This window comes from Podarcis raffonei, chromosome 10 (assembly GCF_027172205.1).
Source record: "Podarcis raffonei isolate rPodRaf1 chromosome 10, rPodRaf1.pri, whole genome shotgun sequence".
NCBI lineage: Eukaryota > Metazoa > Chordata > Lepidosauria > Squamata > Lacertidae > Podarcis > Podarcis raffonei.
Genome location: NC_070611.1, coordinates 45710987 through 45735813, shown reverse-complemented (window position 1 = coordinate 45735813; position 24827 = coordinate 45710987). Strand labels below are relative to the sequence as shown.

At 42.5% G+C, this 24827-nt stretch overlaps 1 protein-coding gene across 5 annotated transcripts in view; it reads left to right on the top strand.

The window, feature by feature from the left end:
• ZC3H7B (zinc finger CCCH-type containing 7B) overlaps nt 1-24827 on the top strand; it is a 46312-nt gene that overhangs the window by 1357 nt on the left and 20128 nt on the right. Inside the window, exons 1-15 of one of the 5 annotated variants that reach the window (XM_053406721.1) lie at nt 4320-4536; nt 9929-9989; nt 11828-11861; nt 13125-13322; nt 13815-13973; nt 14602-14682; nt 16025-16081; nt 16902-16944; nt 17708-17958; nt 19480-19828; nt 20675-20733; nt 21542-21704; nt 21783-21944; nt 22730-22935; nt 23683-23783. In XM_053406721.1, coding sequence (XP_053262696.1) covers nt 9937-9989; nt 11828-11861; nt 13125-13322; nt 13815-13973; nt 14602-14682; nt 16025-16081; nt 16902-16944; nt 17708-17958; nt 19480-19828; nt 20675-20733; nt 21542-21704; nt 21783-21944; nt 22730-22935; nt 23683-23783 — 1916 coding nt within the window. In that variant the 5' untranslated portion in view covers nt 4320-4536; nt 9929-9936. Of the gene's footprint in view, nt 1-4319; nt 4537-5465; nt 5485-9928; nt 9990-11827; nt 11862-13124; nt 13323-13814; nt 13974-14601; nt 14683-16021; nt 16082-16901; nt 16945-17707; nt 17959-19479; nt 19829-20674; nt 20734-21541; nt 21705-21782; nt 21945-22729; nt 22936-23682; nt 23784-24827 lie in introns of those variants that run through there. The other 4 variants (XM_053406718.1, XM_053406720.1, XM_053406719.1 and 1 more) reach the window with 4 other exon arrangements.

The window sequence follows — 24827 nt, the reverse complement described above, 5'->3', positions numbered from 1 at the left end:
GCAAATGCTACATGTGGCCAAGCCTGCAATATTCTGCTATGTCCAAAATATAGATATGTACCACATATGCAGCCCACCAGTTTTAACAGGGCTTTCATTCAACATTTAACATTTAACAGGGATTTTTCATTCGTCACAGTTTATTGCCTTATTCAAATAATTTATTGGTTGCCTTTCAGTCACTCAAGATACCCTAGAGTGAGACATAAATAAAACTAAGCAGAGCAAACTCAACAGCCCACAAAACTGGGGGGAAACCCATCATCAGCAAGAAAAAGTATTGCTTGTTGATTTTCCTTCTGATTTGGGGGATAACAACATCCCCAGTTATTATGTTGACCAGCTTCATGGGTTCTTGTTTTTCACGAATTTACCTCTTTTTCCTCTCTCAATTTCAGTGTTGACTAACTCTGTGGTCAACTCTGTGAAGGACAGGATAAAAAATTTTCCCATTAAAATTGATAAATATATGTTTAATTTGACACCTTCCTCATCAGTTACTGGACTGGTTAAACATTTATTCCCTAACCATTTTTAAGTATCCATTATTTTATACTCACTCCTAAAATTGGTTGTCTCTACTCATTGGGACACTATCAAACGTTTGACTTCTATTTATATACTCTGATTTTTTTTATCTATCTATCATCTATCTATCTATCTATCTATCATCATCATCACCATCTATCTATCTATCACTGCAAGTAATCACCTTTTACAGGTGGCTTAGTTATTATAATTCTTTATTCATACACATTTATAGATGGATAAAGTAGTTTACAGTACAGTCCTATACATGACTACCCAAGTAAGCGGGTCTAGAACTGTAGCCTTAGTCTGGTACTATCTGTTGATAAATTGCCTGGAATATTCTTTACTGAAATGCCAGTTGTTGGTTGGACAAGCACCTACTCCCTTGCATGAGTAGTGCAAAGGCATGTATAGGAGTTGGACAAAGAGAGAGGGAAGACTGTACTATGCACAGCTAGAAAGGAGGAAAGGATCAAAAGAAGAAAAGGACAATGGATAGAGTGGCCGACAAAGTGTAAAAAGAATGGAATACTGTAATGGAACGAAATTACCGGTAAAAGGATGGATGGGCTGAAGGAAAGGAAAATGATAAGCACCTTGGCCTAGTGCTGTGATTCCTGGCCCCTCAACTTGCTATATAAGCAAGTACACAAGTCCTCCTACCTGCATGGCTGGTTTATTACCAAGCCACGAAAGCCCCTCCTGATCAAAGGGAGCAATGATGGAAATTAGGGAGAGAGAGAAATAATTATTGATTGTTGTCATTATTAATATATTAATTAATAATGGGAGTAGTGGAAAAGGGAATGAGAGAAGCTACAGAAGGAGGAAGGAAACAATATCAAAGGAGCAGGAAGAGGAGGGGTTAAAGAATCTGGAAATTTGGGGCAATGATACACATTAAGTATGAAAGGAAAAGGGTGGAAGAAATGACAGTTTACTAAAAATATTTTCAGACAAGTGAAACCTCATTTATCAACAGCACCCCATACTATTTTGTGGTATGTGCACCCCAGAATTTTTAGCCCTGTTAAGTGGACCCTGGGGATAGGAAGTCTGACAACCCCTGATTTTTTTTGTAACATGATGTCAACACTTGGCTCTTACAAGCAGCTGTGATCTGTATCAGCAGAAGATTCTGAACTGTCTTTAAAGAGAGCCTTATATGTAGTGTAGTATAGCAGTCTAGTTTGGATATAACTGGGGCTTTCTCCAGATGACAAATCAGCATGCAACAAAGTACAGTAAAAGGCACTTCTAGCTACTAACAGCACCTGTGCCGTAGAACATAGAATCATAGAATCATATCATAGAATCATAGAGTTGGAAGAGACCACAAGGGCCATCGAGTCCAACCCCCTGCCAAGCAGGAAACACCATCAGAGCACTCCTGACATATGGTTGTCAAGCCTCTGCTTAAAGACCTCCAAAGAAGGAGACTCCACCACACTCCTTGGCAGCAAATTCCACTGTCGAACAGCTCTTACTGTCAGGAAGTTCTTCCTAGTGTTTAGGTGGAATCTTCTTTCTTGTAGTTTGGAACCATTGCTCCATGTCCGCTTCTCTGGAGCAGCAGAAAACAACCTTTCTCCCTCCTCTATGTGACATCCTTTTATATATTTGAACATGGCTATCATATCACCCCTTAACCTCCTCTTCTCCAGGCTAAACATGCCCAGCTCCCTTAGCCGTTCCTCATAAGGCATCGTTTCCAGGCTTTTGACCATTTTGGTTGCCCTCCTCTGGACACGTTCCAGTTTGTCAGTGTCCTTCTTGAACTGTGGTGCCCAGAACTGGACACAGTACTCCAGGTGAGGTCTGACCAGAGCAGAATACAGTGGCACTATTACTTCCCTTGATCTAGATGCTATACTCCTATTGATGCAGCCCAGAATTGCATTGGCTTTTTTAGCTGCCGCGTCACACTGTTGGCTCACGTCAAGTTTGTGGTCAACCAAGACTCCTTGATCCTTTTCACATGTACTGCTCTCAAGCCAGGTGTCACCCATCTTGTATTTGTGCCTCTCATTTTTTTTGCCTAAGTGCAATACTTTACATTTCTCCCTGTTAAAATTCATCTTGTTTGTTTTGGCCCAGTTCTCTAATCTGTCAAGGTCGTTTTGAAGTGTGATCCTGTCCTCTGGGGTGTTAGCCACTCCTCCCAGTTTGGTGTCATCTGCAAATTTGATCAGGATGCCCTTGAGTCCATCATCCAAGTCGTTGATAAAGATGTTGAATAAGACCGGGCCCAAGACAGAACCCTGTGGCACCCCACTAGTCACTCTTCTCTAGGATGAAGAAGAACCATTGATGAGCACCCTTTGGGTTCGGTCAGTCAGCCAGTTACAAATCCACTGAGTGGTAGCATAGTCAAGACCGCATTTTACCAGCTTCTTTACAAGAATATCATGGGGCACCTTCTCAAATGCCTTGCTGAAATCAAGGTAGGCTACATCCACTGCGTTCCCTTCATCAACAAAGTCCTTTAATACCAGTAGAGGCTGCTCCATTAGCATGAATGGGGCCCAACCTCAACTGTCCATCAGCTAACCCCACCCACCTGCCAACCTTCTTCTTCTTTTGTTAAATAATTTTTACACCTGCCAACCTTAATCACAACCAGGGCAGGAAGTGGCCATGGCTGTCAGCTTCCTCCTCCTTAGTCTCAGTCCCATCCTTTTAGAACTCAGCAGGAAGGAGGACAAAATTAGAATTAGTTGGCTTCGCTTCTCATTGGCTGATGCACCACCGACTGTTGGCTCCCTGCCTTTTGCTCTACCATTCCCAAGTGGGCACCAGCCACCACTGCTTAACACAATTCTGATTCTGCCCCTCTAGAAAGGATCAGAGCTGCAATGAGACTGAGCCTCAAAGGCCCAGTCCCTAGGGTTGATGGACCTGAAAGCTGCTGAAAGGTCTTGTGAAACCTGCTCTCTCCATCTCCATCCCCTACCATGGCATGAAAGGTGGAATTAATTGTTATATCCTCTAAATTTAACTCAAACTAATCCCACAGCCTTGGACATTGGGAATAGCATATTAGCATATTGCTTATCTATAACTAATAGCCAATGGGGCTATTTTGCTGTATTTTGTCATAATAAAAAATTGCATTGTTTTTGCCTCTCAATTAATTACCTAGTACCCTGTTTAATCAAGTGAATCGGGACACTTACAACAGATTAACAGAATAATAATTAGGGAGAGAAATAAGGGGGAAATACACAGGTAGATTAAGCATTTAACTGTGTATTTGCAATAATAATAATAATAATAATATTTTGTTGGTTTATTTCCTTCACTCATTTATTATTACAGTGGTACCTCGGGTTACATGCGCTTCAGGTTACAGATGCTTCAGGTTACAGACTCCGCTAACCCAGAAACAGTACCTCAGGTTAAGAACTTTGCTTCAGGATGAGAACAGAAATTGTGTTCCGGCGGCATGGCAGCCGCTGGAGGCCCCATTAGCTAAAGTGGGTGCTTCAGGTTAAGAACAGTTTCAGGTTAAGAACGGACCTCCGGAATGAATTAAGTACTTAACCCGAGTACCACTGTATACATCCTTGCTCAGATGTTTATCATCATAGATTGCAATGTAGTTATAACCATATCTACTCAGAAGGAAGCCATATGGAATTCAGTGGGGTTTATTCTCAGGTAAATGAGATTAGGATTGCAGCCTAAATCTCTGCTAGGAAGGCTGGTGTTATGTGTGTGGTGTCGATGAAGCAGTGGACTGTAGGACCTGGAGGGATCCCAAGGAAGCATTTTGCCTTGCTGGTGAGACTGAGCTGGAGAGACCTGGAAATGAAAGTAAAAAAGACCAAGAGGCACATGGAGGGAGCTGTTTCGGCAGCAGCTCTAGGAACAGAATGTTGCCTTCTGTAATTAAATAGCAATTACTAGTATTATTACTAACCGTAATAATGCTCTAATAATATCTCTAGTAATATCATAGCATTTATCAAGGCGGGGTGTAGGGGGAATCCCCAAGCAGAGGAGGTGAGTTGGTTATTCTGTTGTTTTTCTGTGAAGGAAGGAAGCTAGGAAGGAGGAGGGTGGCTGGGTTGGGGGTATGAAGATGGGCCAAAATACCCCTGAAGCAAAACTGCTCAGCTTTGCAGATGAGTAACGGAAATATTTCTCACTGCATATGTTGCTTAATCCCAACCAGAATTAAATAGGACGCGAAAGTCACACTACTACCGTCTCTCCGGGTCGAATTCTTAAAAGATAAATGTCTTCTTCCTCCCTGTGCTCCTTCTTTTGAGGTTGGGAAGTTTTTTTGGGAGGAACTAGCGGGAGCTCGGAACTGAATGGCGATCCCAGAAACCTTTTGACTTCTCTCACGGTTTCATTTCGGGTCTGCGGTTCTAGAATTTCATTTCATTTTACTGTATTTTATTGCTTTCTTGCTTAAAAGCACTGACACAGTGAAGATAATCTTTGCAGGAACGCTGATCTTGGACGAGGGGGAGTTAAGTAAAAAAAAAAAGGTTTGGCTGTTGCCTCATCTGGCATTTTATAATCCATGACTTGTAAAAGTTACGTTGCTTAGCAGAACGGAAATGTTTCATTTAAAATCATTTTGGGCGGTTTTTTTTTAGTCTGGAATCACCCGTGACAGTTTGTTGTGAGCTTAGCAGCACCAAGTTGTATGTCGTGGCTTCCGAAGGCAGAAGGCAGGCGGCTCCTTCCTTGTCTGTTTCCGCGTTCGAGGCACATCTAACGCCGGTTACTTTTGCTAACCGAGGCCGGGGATTTGGAGGCCTTGGATTGGTGGGAATGGGGTCAATTCTAGAGGAATTAAACCAGAAAAATGTGCATGTGTGTTTTAGGGCTGTTAATGGGGGTTGGGGGGGGCAATGAAAAGGAGGACCGTATTTGAAGGAGCAGAGCAATAGAGGCAAACCAGCAAGACGGAAGATGCCGCCAATGCGCATAAACAGGGTACAATCCACGTCGAAAAGGCTTACGAATGTCTGTTATACGCCTGTTGCATTACAGTATGATAGCTAACCAAAATATGTTGAAAACTGGGAGAATGAACACTAGGGGAATGGGAAACGTGTTGAAACCGTTGCTGAAAAAGAGAATCTGTTCCCTCCCTCCCTCCTTTTCCCTGCATATTGCAGAGGTCTTTACGGTGCATGTAAATATTTGGGGAGACAAGCGCTAGGGAGATGTGTGCTGTAAAAGTAATCTTACATTTGGGTTTGCAGCTCAATGCTACCCTGTTAATGTGCGATATTGAGGGCTGCAACTAAGCCTCACAGTTTTCTTTATGCAAAGCAAAACATCACAATTTGCATGAATGCAACGAACCTGTTGTGATTCTGCCAAGCCATTTGTACATTTTTTCGGTAGAGTCTCCTTATCGCATAATCGGTGAAACGTTCCAAACATATGGGATTATAAAAGCTTTGTATTACTAACTCCTAAGGTTCAGGGTTGGAGAGGAGTCTAGAAAACATGAGATTTGAAACCCTGATAATAAATGTGTCCCTTTTCATTTGTTTTGTTTCTCATTTTAAGCTTTTAGTGCATGTTACAGCAGTTTTAAGCTTTTACTCTGCAGTATACCATCTCTGAGCAGTTTGTAGATCCAGTTTAAAATACAAAAACAATCCAAAGTTTAAACAGTAAAAACAATGAAAACCAACAATAATACAGAACTGGAAATAAAAGAAAAGAAATCTAAAGAACAGTATACACAGCAGCAAAAAAACAACAACAACAATTTAAAACCAGCTAGAGGAATAATTAGGTTGATCTTAAAACCCCATAAAATGACTATCCGTTGTACACAGGAACATAGGAAGCTGCCTCACACTTAGACCATTGGCAAAATCATTCCGTACCATCTAGTTTAAACTGTAGGCATGTCATGAGCAGCTATTGGCTAGTGCCTGTAACAACATATTAAAAGTGAAACATTTGTTTCCTGCTCCCTATTATGTTACCCCATTTGAGAACTTTAAAAAACCCTAAGAAGCAAAATACTACCAGGTGTGCTACTCCAGCAGAAGTACTCAAGATGAGTTTAAATATTTGTGCAAAAAATAAAAACCAACCTCAGAATTCTTCCCACCCCTCACAGCAGTGTTGTGTTGCTTTTTCCCCCTTTCTAAAATTAAGGCAGTCTAAAGGGATTGACAGACAAATAATGGTATAACCAACCAATATTAATGCAGTGTTTACAAAATATATTTTATAGTTAAACAATCCCATGATGTTTTAAAGTCTGCTTAAATTTAACAATAAATTGTTACTCCTTTGAGAAGGACCTTTACAAAAATGCATTTCCAGACAAGGACATCAGCATATTTAGATGACAGTTCTGTGGTGCGTATGTGGGCAAAGTTATATGTAAGATGCATTAACTTCTGTATCACCTGCCATATAAGAATCCCAAATACAGTTTTTTTATTTGGAAATTTATGTATAGAGTTATGACTTCCGATAGGATTGTGTATTTGCTGGCTGATTTTATTAATAAATAATAGTAAACTTATGAATAATCTCTTACATTATCACAAAAACAGCTTTAAAAAGTTTTGAAAACAGTAATAACCTTTCACAAACACACACACAGGTTTAAAAACAGTACAAAATGAACAGAGACCTTTTCACCCAGCTGGAAAAGCTTATTGAAATAACAAAATCTTCAATTGTTTCTGGAGAGTACAGATTGTAAATGCCTGTTGTATCTAAACTGGAATGCTGTTCCACAAAACGGGTAGCCACATTGAAAGCCCTGCTCCAAGTCACTTTGGAACACGTTTCTGCTATTTTGGGCACTTGAAGGAGAAACACTCTTGCAGAACACAGAGACCCACTGTGTGTATAAGGGATAAAGCGGTCACTTAAGCAGCCTAGTCCTAAGTTGTATGTGCTAGTACCGAAACCTTGAATTTGGCCCAGTAGTAGATTGGCAGCCCATGCAAATCCTGCAAATAAAGTGCTATATGCTGCTGGTGGTTTATCTCCACAAGCAACCTAGACACTGCATTGTACATTAGCTGCAGTCTCAGGGCCAACTTCAAGGGTAGCCCCCACATAGAGTGCATTACACTAATCCAACCTTGAAGTACCAATGCATGGACAGTCGTGGTTAGGCTCTCATCATAGACACCTGCATCTCTAGGGATAGAGCTATATCTAGAAGCACTCCACACTTTGCAGATGCTCTTTCAGGGAGTGTTTGGCCTCATCCTGGATTGGGACACATTCTCACTGAACCTAGGAACCCAACCCCCACCCCCTACACACACTGTCTTGCCTGGATTCAGACTCTGTTTATTAGCCCTCATCCAGCCCACCACTGCTTCCAGACACTGGTCCATGGCCTGCTCAGCCATTTCAAATTCAGATATTACAGATAAAAAGTTTTGGGTATCATCAGAGTACTGATGACTCTTCATCTTCTAATGGCTGCTCCCAGTGGCTTCATATATATGTTAAATAGCATTGGAGACAATATAATGCCCTGTAGCAGCCCATAACTCAAGAGCCAGGTGGGCTGGGAATCACAAATTCAGTGTTAACTTCTGGAAGTATCCTTGGAGATAAGCCCAGAGTCACTGCAGAACAGTGCACTAATATCCATCTCCCATAGATGGTCCAAGAGGATTTCATGGCCAATGATACTGAATCAGGAGTTTAAGCAGGAGCAGCAGGGTCACAATCCTGTCCCTCCCCTGATAGAGGTAATCTATCAGAGTGACCGTGGCCAATTAAGTCCCGAACCCAGATCCGAACTCAGTTTGGAATGTATCTAAACAGTTTCCTCCTAGAATGCCTGTGACTGCACTGCCACAATTCTCATTGTGCATAAGATGGTAGTTTCTATGGTATCCTGGAAATCAAAGCCTGCCTTTCAAGTTTGCTTTCTAAAAAGTGGGCACTTGGGGATGTATGAAAATGGAATGTTGAAAAGGTAATGCATACCTTGTGACTGTGATCCATTTGTAAGCACCATTCCCTCATGCAAAGGAGTGTTCACTGCACCCTGGACCCACCCAGTCACGCCCACCCCGCAGCTAGCTTTAATCAGTTTTGAAAAGCAATGGTCGAGACAGCACTGGAGGCATAGTCACAAATAACTTGTCAAAGTCCTCAGGCTTCCAGAACTGATCCCACAAAGTAAGGCTTGACGGAGCATTGCAAACTTCACTCAGAGCTTAGTCTTAATTTGTGTTGTACGTTATGGGATGTGCTGAATCTCACTTGGACTTTTTCCCCTGTGTTGAACTTTCTCCTTTTTGCAATGACATTTTGGTTTCAGCAGATCAAAATACCCGGTTTCCAGCAATATAGAATACTAATTCTGCTGCAGATTCAGTGCATCTTGTGTTGCACCTGACCAACTGAAAAATACTTTTAAGTTTGCCTAGCACAGCTAAAGATAGCTGAGAACAAATTTTCCTGTTTTGTATTTTTAATATGAAATGTCAGAACAGAGCACTGAATCATGACATAATTTTTGTGCTCTGAATTTTTCTCCTGAACTGAGTTGGTTGCTTGGTTTCATCTTCATCTTTCATGTTCCTAGTTGTACCACCATAAATAATTCACAGCCTTCATTTTGGTTTGCATCTTCAAAATTGGAAAAACCTAGTGTAGCTAGGTGGGTCTTAGAATCTGTGTTGCCATGAATTGCGTAGAGTAACATCTCTGTGCATAAGATGGTAGTTTCTATGGTATCCTGGAAATCAAAGCCTGCCTTTCAAGTTTGCTTTCTAAAAAGTGGGCACTTGGGGATGTATGAAAATGGAATGTTGAAAAGGTAATGCATACATCTATCTGGAAGAAAATGTGTCACCAGAAAGCAGGATTTTGTTCCTCTGTACAGACCCCAGTCCATTGATGTTCATTGAGGCTGGAATGGTAGCAGGTCAGCTGAGGCCATTTTGGGGCAGTGTGGATCAAGCAGACTTTATCGTGCTTTAAAAAAGGGGGGTGGCTACTGTAATATGCATTTACATGTAGTTAGGTTTAATAACAGTATTTGCACTCTTCTATTGGTCCCTAGGCCCATTTGAGGGTGGGAACTGTTCTCTATATAATTCTAAATGGGTTTAACCCACCACATTTGAAGCAGCAGCTGTGAGAGACCATTCCTCAGTGTTGGAATGCATGCTTTAGCAGCAGAGATGAGCAACATGTGGATCTCCAAATGTTGTTGGACTTCTAACTCTCATCAACCACACTCAGTGCTCAGGAAACATTGGAGGATTCATACAACATCTGGACAACCACAGGTTTCCCATCCCTTCTTTACTTGTACAGTCCCAGATACCTCTAGTTAAAACTATCCTATGTTATTGTTAAAGTTGTATCGTGGGGTACGCTCAAACTCTAAAGGTTTAATATATGCTTTTCCCTACTGCAGTGACTGTAATGGAGAGACAAAAACGTAAAGAAGAGATAGAGAAGGGACTACAGTTCATCCAGTAAGTGAACAAGTTTGGAGACCGTGTTGTTTCTATTCTCATTAATCTGTGAAATCGAGCAATCCTTACTTTAATATATTTATTTTTTAATATATATAATTTATTTTCCCTTCAAATGAAGACCAAAACAGCTCACACAATAAAGCATAACTTTCATAAATAGCAGCAGAAATACGCTGACATAAAAATACCTAGTTTAAGAAAAACTTATAAAGAATCAAACCACAATTCTTGTACAGCTTCCAAAATTGTGGCAGCACTATAACATAAGTAACACTTGTTGCATGGAAATGTATACTTGGCCTTGAGCTGAGTGTACTTTGTTTTTTTATCTTTGTAAGGGAGAACTGTGAAATACAGTGGTACCTTGGAACTCAAATGTAATCCGTTCCGGAAGACCATTCGACTTCTGAAATGTTTGAGTTCCGAGTTGTGGCTTCCAATTAGCCGACAGCTAGGTTTTTGCACAGTGGAAGTTGTGTCGGACGTTCGTGTTCCTTGGAATGTTTGAAAACCAGAGCGCTTCTGGGTTTTTGGTGTTCAGGAGCCGAAACGTTCGAGAATGGAGCAGTTTGAGTTCCGAGGTACCACTGTACTAGAAGTTTGCAGTCTTAACTTTATAGAGTAAGGCTGCAGATTGGAAGGCTCCTATTTTAATAAGACTATTCTAGAGTAAATTGAATAGATTGTCATGGCAACTGTCTATGGTTATAGGGTTAAGACCTGCACTCCAGTCGATAGTCACTTCTGGTTCATACAACTGTACAATAGTCCAATTATAAGTGATAGAGGAGCCAAATTCCCTTCAAATCTCTGGCGCACACCCAGCTTTTTCACATACGTAGCAGCCCATGGAAACTGTTAACTAGCTACACTTGGGAACCTTTTCCATTTGTATATTGAAGAATGTTGATTCATTCTATTGAAGGAAAATACTTGACAGACATAATTTATTGAACTGGACACTATGCCTGTGATGTGGAAAACAAGTAGTGTTATCATTTCCTAGACAGAGAAACCAAAGTGTGTGTTTGGGTTGTTATCTGGCTGTGGAGAAAGTATTGCCTCCATGAGGCCACCTAGCAATGCAGGGGACATTTTATCAACACAGGAAACATTGGACTTTTGGATGGCAATAGGCCAATTGCCACCCAAGCGAGTTGAAACAATTTATTTGTTTCCCTCTATTTAAGTTCCCATCTATGATAGTTCAGGAATGATGTTGTGCTGGCTAATACTATAGTTTGTGGTACATTACCAAGAGGGCTTTGTTTTCCTGTGTTAGTCACTTTCACCGCCTTGAAAGTCAGAAGAAATTTAAACCGATACCGAAGCACAGCCAATTTTTTGATTATCTTGTCTTAGTGGCTGTCTGTTTGCTGTTACTTTAAGCCTATTTTCGTGCCCAAAGAATCATTGTGTGTGTGTGTGTGTGTGTGTGTGTGTGTGTGTGAGATACACACACACACACACACACACACACACACACACACCAATCAAATAATGTAGATTTTTGTGCAAAAGGTTTTGTGCATGTGTGTATATAAACATAAGCAAAGTATTCTTCAGCAACAGGTAAATTTGTGTGCAACGGCTGAAGCCAAAGGGATAATGTAGCTTCCTGTACACATAGTTTAAAGTACAGGCCATGAAAAACTTAAGTGCATTCTGCAAACTCATCTCTGAAAAGTGAGCATACCAATGCCCACAGGTAAAAAAGAAGAGGTTCCCTATTTCTACTTAACTGTATATTATTCATTTATACTGCTTCACATATTAGAGAGATGTATATATATATGTATATTTCTGTACTTCAGAAGCCCTTTGTCTTTGTTTAGGTCCACGTTACCCCTAAGCCAAGAAGATTATGAGGTAATTTTAAGAGTTTCTTTTTTTAAAAAAAGAAGAAGTACCAAATGATATTTTAATATAGAATGTTATCTTGACAAATTAGTCCTTGTGACTGGGGTGGTGATGGCAGGGAGGGAAAGGGAAGTAGTTGCTTCTTGCCACTGGATGGGCAGAGCTCCTCATAGAACAAGGATAGGGAAGCTTTTTCATGCCGAGGTCCATCCAAGGTCCATATTTCCTTCTGGGCAAGTTTTTTAGGGCCACATGCTAGTGATGGATGTGGCTAGGATTCAGGAGATGCCATTCTAAATCGCATTGAGATTATCAGCTGGGTCTGTGTGGGTGATTTTTATACTAATTTTATATCCTCCTGCTACTGAGATCTCCAATTGGTTCAGTTCTCAAATTATGAGTATGTAAAAAACTATCAACAACGTGGGCATTTACTTTCCAATAATATTTTTGTTGTTTGACTAAGTTACTTAAATACGTTGACTTCAGTGGGTCTGAGTACAGCTTAGCTTTGATACTGCCAAATTTGCTTTAATTGAACAAGCATGCTATGCATACTTGCCCGAGATATATATTTATTTTAAAATGGGAAACTTGAATTTACTCAAGCCCACTTACTTACTGAGTTGTTGCCTAGCTCTTAAGACTCTTCATTTGAGTTCTGCAGCCTCTGGCAGGGCATCTGCCCTAAAACCTTTGACAGATGTCCCCTCTCCAACCATAGCTATGAGTCTAGGGATCTCCTTTGCTCTAAAAATGTACTGTGACTGATCTAGGTCTTATTTTTCTTGTCAAGTCCCGTCCACACTGTGTTGTGACATTGGCACACTGCATAGCAGGTGCATAGCAGACAGTAATATTGTGAAGCACAATATCATTGAGATTAGATTAAGAAAAAGCAGGTGAGAGCTGCGTTCACACATCATGCTAAGCCATAAACCATGGCTTAATGTGCATGAGTGAATCTTGTCCATTGTACTCTTCCCCACTCCTCCAGCTGACACTGTGAGGAAACAAATGGCTTGGATAGACATATTCACCGTACAATGCCATGACGAAGCTTTCCAACCAAGGAACACCGTTTCTCTCAGCAGACAAGCTTTTTCTCATAAACCTGTCCACAGGGAATTGTGACTTTCTAGGATTATTCGAATTATGTGCCTCCTTTATATTCTGAGAGAACATATATAGTGATTTTGATGCCTTTTTGGCACTGTAGCAAGGACACTACGGGATAGCATAGTGTTTTTTCTTCATTTCTTATTCCTACAGGCTTTTTTGCAAAAGCTGGTGAGAAACTTATTTGCAGAGGGCAATGATTTGTTCAGAGAGAAGGATTTCAAGCTAGCGCTGGTTCAGTATGTTGAAGGGCTGAATGTGGCCGAATATGCAGCTTCAGATGAGGTGGCCATTCCGGTGGATCTCTTATGCAAGCTGCATGTCAATCGGGCTGCCTGCTACTTTGCCATGGTGAGTAGTTTTGGGCTAGTTTGTGCATGTATGTGCTTTATTTAATCTCTCCATCATTGGATGACTTGCGTATAAGCAGGTTTAAACTGCATTAGAGTAATTTTGGTTGAAATAAAAAAACTTTTTTTTCAATATACAGTATGTCATGGCTCACTTGCCTTTATTTGATGTTGCAGTCATCAGGTGATGATCATACTTGTGCAATTCATTCCACATTCCATTGCCTTTAGGGGGTGCGGGTAGGGATATATATTTAGGGGGTGCGGGTAGGGATATATATATATATATATAGGCACTATACACCAAGGGGAAGAATTATCCATTGTTGTGGGTATTAACCTGACACACTGTGCTTTTGCTCCCCCTTTCTTTTCTGCACAAGCAGAACTTAAGAGCAATGAGTTAGGTCGGACAGATCTTGCATGGAAGGAGACGTGTAGGATCCGTTTATATCAAGCTTCTTATGGTTATGATAGTCTCATTTTCCAAAAGGGCCTGCATGAGAAAGCTCTGGAAGACAGTGAGAAGGCTCTGGGATGCAACAAGGAGAACATCCGTGCGCTATTTCGGAAAGCCCGCTGCTTGAATGAGCTAGGGAGGCACAAGGAAGCATATGAATGTAACAGCCGCTGCTTGCTCTCCCTCCCGCATGTAAGTAGTGGCTTGCACATTTACAGTCATTGACTTTTTAATGGAAAGTGCATAAATGTGTTAAAATAAATTACAATCAAACTTGAGATTTCCATTCCCCTCCTCTATCATTGGTTCTCTCATCTTTTGTTTTGATCCAAAGAGCAATAAAAAGGAATCTACAAATCTTCCAAGCATTGAGCAAACTAATAAATAGAGCAGGCAGTTTCCAGCACAAATATGAAAGCTTTTTATTGTCTTTAGCACTTAGATTTGCAAATATATTTTTATATATGACAGCTTCTGGGGGAAAGCCCCTGCTCTCTCTTACTGCAAGTGCTGCTCCTTTCCCCCCAGCTTCCCCGCCATTATGTCCCCTCTTGCAGAGACACTGTCCCTTGTTCTGCTCATATCTCACCTCTAGATATTGTGGTCTGGATTGGAGAGACGGCAGAAGAGAGAGCTTGGGAGCAGGAAAAAATAGGCATTTAGAGGATTCATGCAATTTTACTTATGAAATTTACACAATTACACATATGACGGGCCTGGATTGTAACCCCGCATAAGTGGGGGGGACCCCTGTATTTGCAAAGAATTGAGTGAAACACTTTGTACACCTACAAATGCGCTCATTGTCTTCTCCTTGAAGGATGAAAGTGTGGCACAACTCGGCCAGGAGCTTGCACAGAAACTGGGATTAAGGGTCCGGAAAGCCTATAAGAGGCCTCAGGTATAGTATTCATGTCCCACGTTTATTTCAGTTGGCATATATAGGGTTATGTGATTGCATCCTCTCGACAATTCTTTGGGATACATTTGACTGAGAGTGACTTGCCTAAAGCTAGCTAGTGAGCATCAAGATGGTTGTGCAGGGATGTGAACTTGGGGTTCCAGCATCCAAATCCAGCACTCTAGCCCAAGGCTGCACAGCATGTGATTCAGCTCACCAACAATGTGTGGTAACCTCTGAAGTGCTTGGTACGCTCCCATGTTTATGCAGTCCTCAAAAGAGAGAACAGAAATAGGAAGTGTTGAGTTCTGGTGAACTGCCATTCATGGCCAGTGCTCAGAATTGGGCTTGGTGCACTTGAGCAGGTCTAGTTTGGGGATCCTGTGTGGCCCTCCTGATGTTTACTGGACTCCATCTTTCATTACTCCCAGACTTCGTGGCCAAATGTCAGGGATTATTTGAGTTGTTGTCCACCAGCATCTGAAGGGCCTCCATGTTTTTTTTTGGGGGGGGGGAGTACTAATTGGTGTGTACAGTTGCGTGTAAATGTGTGTATAAAAGGCTTATGGGAAACCAGAAGGTTGAAATGGTGAGTACAGTGGTACCTCTATTTTCGAACGTAATCAGTTCCGGAAGACTTTTCAAGTTCCGAAACGTTAAAAAACCAAAGCATTTACTTCCGGAAAACTCTATGCAGAAGCCATGTGGCACGTTTGACTTCCGAAAAGCGTTCAGAAACTGAAGCAGTTACTTCTGGGTTTTTGGCGTTCAAAAACTGAAACATTCCACTTCCAAGACGTTCGAAAACCGAGGTACCACTGTATTCTATTTTAAGAGCACCTGCCACTATTATAAATGGTATTTAATTCAGCTAGCCAGCTCAGAACAGAATCATACTGTCTGGCTGCCTATGAAGACCTTAGAGAGCGTGACTACCTACCTCCTCTCCTGTCAAAACCTAGCACTATTAGTTTCACCCAGGATAAAATCCAAAATAAGACTATCCACTTGCAAATGATGCGATATTCCAAACACAGTACTGTAGTCAGTTCTTGTTGGGAACAGCATGTAACCTGCAAGTATATTGTCCCATTTGACTTTTATATAAGCATGCCTTGTACTGAATGTAGAAAACTGGGAAGTGAGGTTTAGCTGCAATTTCTGGTCTGTGTACAGGGTGCATGTACAGTGCAATACATATCTATCTATCTATCTATCTATCTATCTATCATCTATCTATATCCAGTCAGTGCTATCTTGTATGTTTACCTGCTCCTTAATATGGAAGTCACTTTGTGTCAGAATCTTGTAGATTACCACTGTTCTCTCTTCCTTGCAGCAGGAATTGGAAACGTTTTCTCTACTTTGTAATGGCCTGTCTTCTGCCTTACCAAATCAGGTAGCCTTTATTGATAAAATAGTGCAAGTGAGACCTGAAACAACATTTTGCAGTGTCAAGTGCTGCTGTTCAGCATGCCAGCTAGCCAGAACCTCTTCGTGAAACTTCATTTCATTCCCTGTCCCCATTTCCCGCTTAAAGAGTTTTATTGTTCTTCAAACCCTGGGATTCTACCAAGTATGCTGATATCTCCCTCATGTTTCTCAGTGATCCTGTTTGGCTAGAGTACTATTGGCACTCACTGCCTAAGTCCAGTGTCGCAAGAAAAGATGCCTCCTAGAAATGTTTAATTTTAAGTGCAATTGATTGCATTCCAGAATTTTAGCAGAAACTGAAAAACTGTAGAGAGTGCTGACTGGCTAGCTAATGGCCCTAGTGACAGTCATGAAGTCAGTCAGTTGTGTAGAGCACTGATTGTCGGTCCAACTAGTCACATAACTCACATGGCCTGAGCAGTATTTCAAGGTGTTTTTTTTAAAAAAATAAACCCAACAGGAAAGGGATCCAAAGAAAATTTAACCAGATGAACATGTGCCTAAGTTATTTGTGTTTTTCTAATGGTTGAAAGCTTGCCTGAAGCCTGGTGGGAAGGGTGAAAGAGAGGAAATTAGTGATAGTTTCAAAGACCGGTATGTGTGTCAGTAAAGTGAATAAACACTTTGCATGAGGAAAAGACTGCAAACTCCTGTAGTTAGGTACATCACTGTGTGCCCTGAAATAACTCTTTGTGAAAGTTGGAGAAAAGATTTGAATGCTGAGAGTAGCAACTCCCCCCCACCCTGCCAGAGGGATGACAATAGTATATTCTTTCTCTTTGCAGACTGTTTCTAATGGATTGGGCTCTGTAGATGACATTGAAACAGGTGATTAGTTTTATGTTCCTTTGACTCATAGCAATTTTTGTCTCTCTTACTGACTTAAGCTTTGACTTTAGAAAGTCTCAGGGCATATCTTCAGGACCTCTGGTTCTTCCACCTGGTTTGCCACTAAGGACTATATCTGGAGTGACAGAAAATGTTCTGGTAGAGGGGAGGGCGGAATTAAGTTCTTTCTCTTGTAACTTCCCTCCCTGAGCCAGCTTTGAGAACCTTGTACTGGGTTTGCAGTTGTTTCCCTGAACTGTGTAGATCAGCAGAAAAACCAGTGTATGCTGAAGCTCCCAGCACATGTAAATGAAATCCACTGCAGGAGATACTCTTTTCCCATGATACACTGGGCACCAGCATGCTATGAAATTTGAAGAAACTGTTAGAAACATGACTTTAAATTGTACTCTACCAGATACTGAAAGACATATTTTGAAGATGGGAGACACAGTATAGTACAGGCTTTGAGTGCAGAAGGTCTCTGGTTCAATTCCTGGTATTTCTGTCTTTCTGTTTATGTAAGGATCACATAGTGGGTGATGAGAGAGGGGTGGGGGGAGAGACCTCTGCTTGAGACCCTGGACAGCCACTGCCCCCCAGAGTGTACAATATTGGGCTAGTTGGACAAACGTCCTGGGCTGGCATACGGTAGCTTCCTATAGTTCAGACAGCAAGAGTCTCTGACCTTCAGTTTCTGCTACTGGATTGGGATCTGTGTGCACGCTGCCATCTGGACGTGATCAAGTAATTTGCCTTGCAGACAGCTCTCTCGGTCTCCAGTGCGTCACCCCTCCCAATGTCTCTGTGAGTGAGGATTCTTCCTTTCCATCAACTGACTTGGATACGAAAGGCACACCAACTTCACTGCCTGCCGCCACCCTGCTCCCTTCTACTGATGCTGCATCCATGCCAGGGTCTGAGGGTGCTGATGACTTCACTGAAGGAGGAGTTCTTGGGCATGAACTGGACTCCATTCTGGATTCTATTGCAGATGGGTCACAATACCCTCTGGTAAGAGTGGATTTCCTAGGTCTACCTATCCATCTACGTCTCTGCTTTCAGTCACTCCTTTCTGACTTTCCCTCACTCTTCTCCTCATGCACTGGAGAGTTCTGTGTCTTTCTCCCTCCTCCTTTTGGTTTCTCTTCCCTGCCCACAAACTCCTCCTTTTGGTTTCTAAGTATCTGACGAGATCTGAGCCAACGTGAGACCTGAGTATATTATACATTTCCATGTGGCATTGTTTATCACCTTGGGAACACAAAGGGTGTGTGCACATCTAAAACTCCCAACTGTATAGCTGTGGTGAAGCAATTGGAAGCAAAGTTCTGGTCTCCCTGTCCACACACATTGGCCTTTTGGAGTGCAACTTGTTCTCTACTAGTCTTACATGTAATTAAGTGATACAGTGGCATTGATGTTGACAGTGGTTGAAGTTGTCCAGGGTTTCCTCCCCAACATCCATTTCAAATCTTGGTTAAGAGAAAACTCTGATACCAGGAATGGGGAAGTCCATAGCTTAATGGCAGAGCATGTGTTGTGTACAGTATGCAGGAAATCCAGGGTTCAATCCCTGACACCTCAGCCTGAAAGGATCCTGTATTAGGAAAGTATTAGGCATGTACTAGGAAAGACCAAGTGTCTGTGTTAGACAGCAACTGCTAATCAGAGCAGACGGTTCTTTTCTAGATATACCAATGCTCTGGGTCAACACTGGGCACATTCTCCTTCCCTGAAGCTCCCTGAAGCTTCTTTCTGGTTCCCTACTGGATCTGTTCACCTGTTGCATTCTTCCTCCCTTCTCCCGCACTCCAGTTAATGCCACTTATGCCTCTGACACCTGGTTAGTCTTGATGCCTGTGTAATTCTGAACTGCAATGGGGGAGGCAGGCGTTGCACCCCAAAAGAGAGGAGGGTCTGTGTGAATAAAAGTGTTGGTGCTGACCTTTAAAGCCCTAAATGGCCTCGGTCCAGTATACCTGAAGGAGTGTCTCCACCCCCATCGTTCTACCCGGACACTGAGGTCCAGTGCCGAGGGCCTTCTGGCAGTTCCCTCACTGTGAGAAGCCAAGTTACAGGGAACCAGGCAGAGGGCTTTCTCAGTAGTGGTACCCACCCTGTGAAACACCCTCCCATCAGATGTCAAAGAGAACAACTACTACCAGACTTTTAGAAAACATCTAAAGGCAGCCCTGTTAAGGAAGCTTTTAATGTTTGATGGGTTACTGTATTTTAATATTTTATTGGAAGCCGCCCAGAGTGGCTGGGGAAGCCCAGCCAGATGGGTGGGGTATAAATAATAAATTATTATTATTATTATTATTATTATTATTATTATTATTATTACTACTACTACTACTACTACTACTACTACCAAGATACTGGTTGATAATGCTGCTGCGTTGGAGAAAGTAACTGTAAACTAGTCTTCAATTCTGTCTGTCATAGTGCCCTGTGCTACCTACCTTGTGTACCTGGTGTATTTCATCTCTTCCCCTCTAACTGTATCATGTTTTATCTCTCTTGCTGAAGTCCCTGGTCCAAGGTGCCATCCCTGCCAACCTGTCTAGTGAGATGCCCCAGCTGATCCCCGTGTTTCCAGGTGGCACTCCTCTGCTCCCTCCCGTGGTGACTGCCAGCATTCCAGTCTCCACACCGCTCCCTCCTGCTTCCTTTGGCCTTGTGATGGATGCCACTAAGCAGCTCTCCTCCTCATCTGTCCTGGACGCCTTTGAATCGCCTGTGGGTGGCAGTGGCAGCTCCCCTTTGGACTCACTGGATTCGCTGGACTTGCTCCCATACACAGAGTCCCGCCTCGATGTGTTGGATGCTTTTGGAACCAATAGGGGATCACTAGATGCGCTGGATTCCTTTACTGTTGGTAGGTGTGGGGCCTGTTAGAGTCACATTATCTTGTGATAAAGGAAGAGCAATGCTGCATCAAAACTCCGTATAATTTCTAGGCATATCTCTGTGAAGAATCAGCTGCCTTAGGCTCATGTTACATGCTCCTCCACTGCCATCTAACTCTCTCCTTCTCACCACTCATATCAGTTCCTGGCCTATGTCCCAGCCTTGTCTTGTCACTTTTAAATGGCAAATGTTTCTTTTTTCTAACTAGGCTGGGTATAATAAATAAGCAAATGCATAAATGTGTTGGTTTGTAAAGTGCCCATCATGTGGTTTGCACCAAACAGCAGCAGTATTAGTTCATTGCTGCGTTATAGATTAAGAGAAACTTAAAGAATTACTTGACTGAATAACAAGATTAACATGTAAGAGGATGAAGGAGCAGGAGGTATGTTTCTGTATGATCCAAAGCAAATTTGAAGAAAAGAGTCTTTTTCTAGCCAGTGATATCTAAACCACTAGAAAACAATTTTCCTCTTGGTGAGAACTGCCTCTTTGGAGTAATTTGAGACTAACACTGGAGAGAGAACCCCTTGGGATATTTCCCTATGCAGACCTCATGGTAATGACCTGGGTGGCAGGGCTGTGCAAGAGCATTACTATGATTTTCTTTCTTAAATCTAGGGGTTTTTTTTAAATTATTGAAACTATCTGCCTCAAGTGCTAAAAGAATGTGTAACTTGGTTTCTGTTGCCTCTTGGGAACTTAAGAAAAGAGAAGGTTGTTGAATGTGGTAGTGCTCAGGTAGTTGGCAATCATGCTTGTAACACTGGCCAGCTGCCTTCATTTCTCTTGTGATTTTTCTCTCCTTGTTCAGAGGAAACCAGCACACAAGAACCACGGCAGCCTGCTGGTATCCAGAAACCACCGCCCTTGGTGAGTAGTAGTTGTTCTCTTTTTCTCTGGATTGGGACATGGAATAATCTGTGGGCCAAGAGCTGAAAATGGACCCCTTGGCATCATGTAAGGTCGCAAAACTTCATTAGGATTTTTTGAAAGGTGTATATCTTGGTTGCATTTTCATGTGATAGCCCGTTCTGGCAGATTGCTTGAGCTCTTTATGCTGTCTTTAAGATGGCTGGTGCCACCTTTTCTAATTTAAGATATAATGTCAACAAAGTATGTGATTTAAAATGTTAAAATTGTGTTGGAAAGCTAATGAAATCCGTTACAAAAAACTAATAATTTCACTGTTTTTCACAATTACCATGTATCAGAAAAAAAAGTTATTTTCCCCTCCTGAGCTATATATGACACTTTAGCTGAACCACATAGGCAATTAAAGTGTATTGGACAATTCTGGATACTCTTTGACCTTTCTAATAAGCTTTCCAATAAGAAGGAAATAGATTTCCAGGTGCACCTTCAGTGTAACAGTCGGTAATATAGTTGATACCCAGATTCCATCCAGTCTATTCCACTAATGGCACAATAGGGCAACACTTTGGCCGTTCTTCTTTGCAACGCTGCCTAGAATTAATGGGAAAGCTCAAGATTGTATTTTGGATTGACCACGAAAGTCAGAGTAATTCTCCTTGCATGTAGAGTAGAGTCATCAATGAGAAGGTCTTTAGTCTGCGCGCTTTGGCTTGTTCTTTCTGAAATGCAGGTTGACCTGAAGAACTTCAGGAGAGGGGTTCAATTACTTTTCTTTCCAATTCCCCCCCCCCCACTCTCTCTCCAGACAAACCACAGTGGACCAAGTCACCCAACGGTACCCAAAGTGGTAGAGTTGCTGATGTGTCAGCCAGAGTCAATGATGCCCAACACAGCTCTGCTTGTGAAGAATCCGCTGGCATCCACTCACATCTTCAAACAAGCCTGTCGCATCTGCTATCCCAAAACAGGTTATTTGCTTGTGGTGACTTGGACTAGTTGCTATTGGAAAAACTGGGTTCTTATTAATCTTGTCTCCCCTTTTGTAGGACCCAAGGCTGGTGATTATACCTACCGAGAAGGTCTGGAACACAAGTGCAAGCGGGATATACTGCTAGGCAGGCGCTGCAACTCGGAAGATAAAACCTGGAAGAGAATCCGACCACGGCCAACCAAGACAAACTTTGTGGGATCTTATTATCTGTGCAAAGGTGAATTGAAGGGAAAGGGTTCATGGGGGGGGGGGGATGGGACTGCTTCATACAGAAGGAGGGTTCTGTGAAATATGGGGAGAGAGAGGCTGCTTTCTGTAGCCATGACCTGTTTCCTACTGACCTACCCTCTCCTTCATGAATGTGTACAGACTTTAATTATTATAGGGATTTATACCTTTGCCTTCAATCGATTCCCCAGCATGGTGGCTTACAAAATTTTCAAAGTTCAGTAATAAAACAAGATAAAAGATATACAAAAGCACACCCAAAGCAGCAAGCTTTAAAAGGGCAGCATAAAAACACAATTGCCATCAGCCAAGAAAAAATGATTAAATTAACATCCTAAGAAAATCAAATTGTCTGACTTATGCCAAAATGGGCAGGTGTCAGGCAGGTCTCGTTGGGGAGATTAAGTTAATCATTAGTAAAGATGACAGGGGCTTGAGTTATTATGATGAATAATTGCAACCTTCTCCAATGTGGTACTCTCCAGATGTTGGTGTTGTTCTACTGCAACTCCCATGAGCCACAGCCAGTATGGCCAATGGTTCAGGGTGATGTGAGTTGTAGTCCCAACAGCATCCAGAGGGTACCAGGTGGGGGAAGGCTTGGCTACCCCAAGATGTGACATTTTGAACTCACTGGTTTATTTTTAAGTGTTTGTGATCTTGGGGCTGAGTGGGAGGGGAGAGAAGGAAACAGAAGAAGGGGTAGCAAGAGAGCTTGGTTCTGATTCCAGCCTCCATTCCTTGTGTGGTGGTGTGATGTCTGTTGCTTTGTAGATATGCTTAACAAGCAGGACTGTAAGTACGGGGATAACTGCACCTTCGCGTACCACCAGGAGGAGATCGACGTGTGGACAGAGGAGCGGAAGGGGACTCTCAATCGTGACCTCCTCTTTGACCCGCTGGGCGGAGTCAAGCGGGGCAGCCTGACCATTGCCAGGATCTTGAAGGAACACCAGGGCATATTCACCTTTCTCTGTGAGGTATGGAGTAGAAGGCAGGCAAGATGTCCTTCCACAGCATCCTTCTCCTTGTCTAGCTATATAACTGGGCCGTTGAGCCTTTCACCCAGAATACTGTCCAGTGCCGACATTTATCAGTTTTGGTTTTGCATAAAAACACCAAAATTCTGCTTACCTTTCTCTCTCACACTCAATTCTGGGTTGCAGCTCTGTTTTAAAGTGACGGAAAATGGCGCCTCTCTGGAATTTCCTGCCTAGTTGCTATGTGGCTAGCCTTGAGCTGGCCTCCAGAAACCCCCAGTACTGCTGAGAAACATGAATTGGAAACATCACCGTGTGGTTGTGGCTTGATTACAATAAGCATCCTGTTCTCTCGCATAGTAACTTAGCAGAAAGCCACTGTGTTCTAGTCAATGGAGCGTTAGGCTGGGTCCTGGAAGATCGGGACTCGTTGAGTGGGCAAGTTGCAACCTCCTAGCCTTAATTTCTCATCTATAATAATAATTACCTATAATCACAAGTTGCCAGGAGCATGATAAAGGAACACAAGAAGCTGTCTTGCACTGAATCAGACCATTGGACCACCTTGCCCAGTAATGTCAACACTGACTGTCGGGGGCTCTCCAGGGTTCCATTTGGGAACCATTCAGATTTCAGCCCTTGTTAGGCAAATATTACAGTGCATTGGAAGTGCTTTAGAAATGATTGTTTAAAGCAGTTTCTAGGGACTTAAGAGTCTGAAACCCTTTTCTAATGGTGTGCTTGCAGATCTGCTTTGATAGCAAACCCCGGATAATCAGCAAAGGGACCAAGGACTCGCCAGCAGTGTGCTCCAACCTAGCTGCGAAACATAGCTTTTATGATAACAAGTAAGTGGGCTGGGCTTCGTCATAGGAAGTTGCCTTGCACTAAGTCAAACCTTTAACTAGCTCGGTATTGACTCTACACAGACTGACAGATGCTCTCCAGGGTTTCACACTAGAGTGTCTCTACCTGGAGATGCTGGGGTGCAAAGCAGTTGCTCAACAATGAGCTGTGGCTGATGGTCTCGCCAGTAATACCCTACCCCACCCTCTTTTATTCTGGGAATACTGGCCTATCCTATATTATTATGATAAGGATCATTAAATCCATATTCATGCATTACCTGTAGCAGCATGGAAACAGTTGACATGTGGTTGTGCTCATGCTGCTACCATCTAGCACAGGGGTGTCAAACTCAAATTCATCGGGGGCCGCGGCGCCGCTAGAGGGCAGACGTTCTCTGGCTTGTAGGCTGCTGCGCATGCGCTGAAGAGGCGGCTTTCTTGTGTAAAAAAAAAAAAGCGAGAATAAAAGGTGAAGGCTGGCGGCCGGTGGCGGCTACACGGGCCACATGACGAGGTCTGGCGGGCCGGATTCGGCCCGTGGGCCTTGTGTTTAACACCCGTGATCTAGCAGATCATTTAAAGCAGCATTCCTCACCGTGGTGCCATCCTGTTAACTACCATACATAAGCACCTCAGTTGTGGAACCAAGCCTTTCCTGTTGCTGGTTCTGATGATTAAGTATTTGCCATGCTTCTTGAGTAATGCATAAATCAGGCCCAAGATATAATATTCTATTTTGTCTGTCTAGCCCAGTCAATACATTACTCATGAAGCATTGCAGATACACAGTTGTCAAAGCCCACATCCAGTAAGTGTGTGTTCTGAAACTGAGGTATGTACCCATGGTGGTCTAAACTTAGCAGAATTAGCTCCCAAAGTGGCTTATAATGAAAATCCGCAAAAGGTGCAAATAATTAGGGACTGGTGGGCATGTTTTATGGCAGTCACTTGACAGGCTAACATTGTAATCCAGATTTGAGGTTCTTCTCTGTAGAATCGGGGGGCAGAAGGCGCTGCAAATGGATGGGCTGGCTCAGGCTGAGC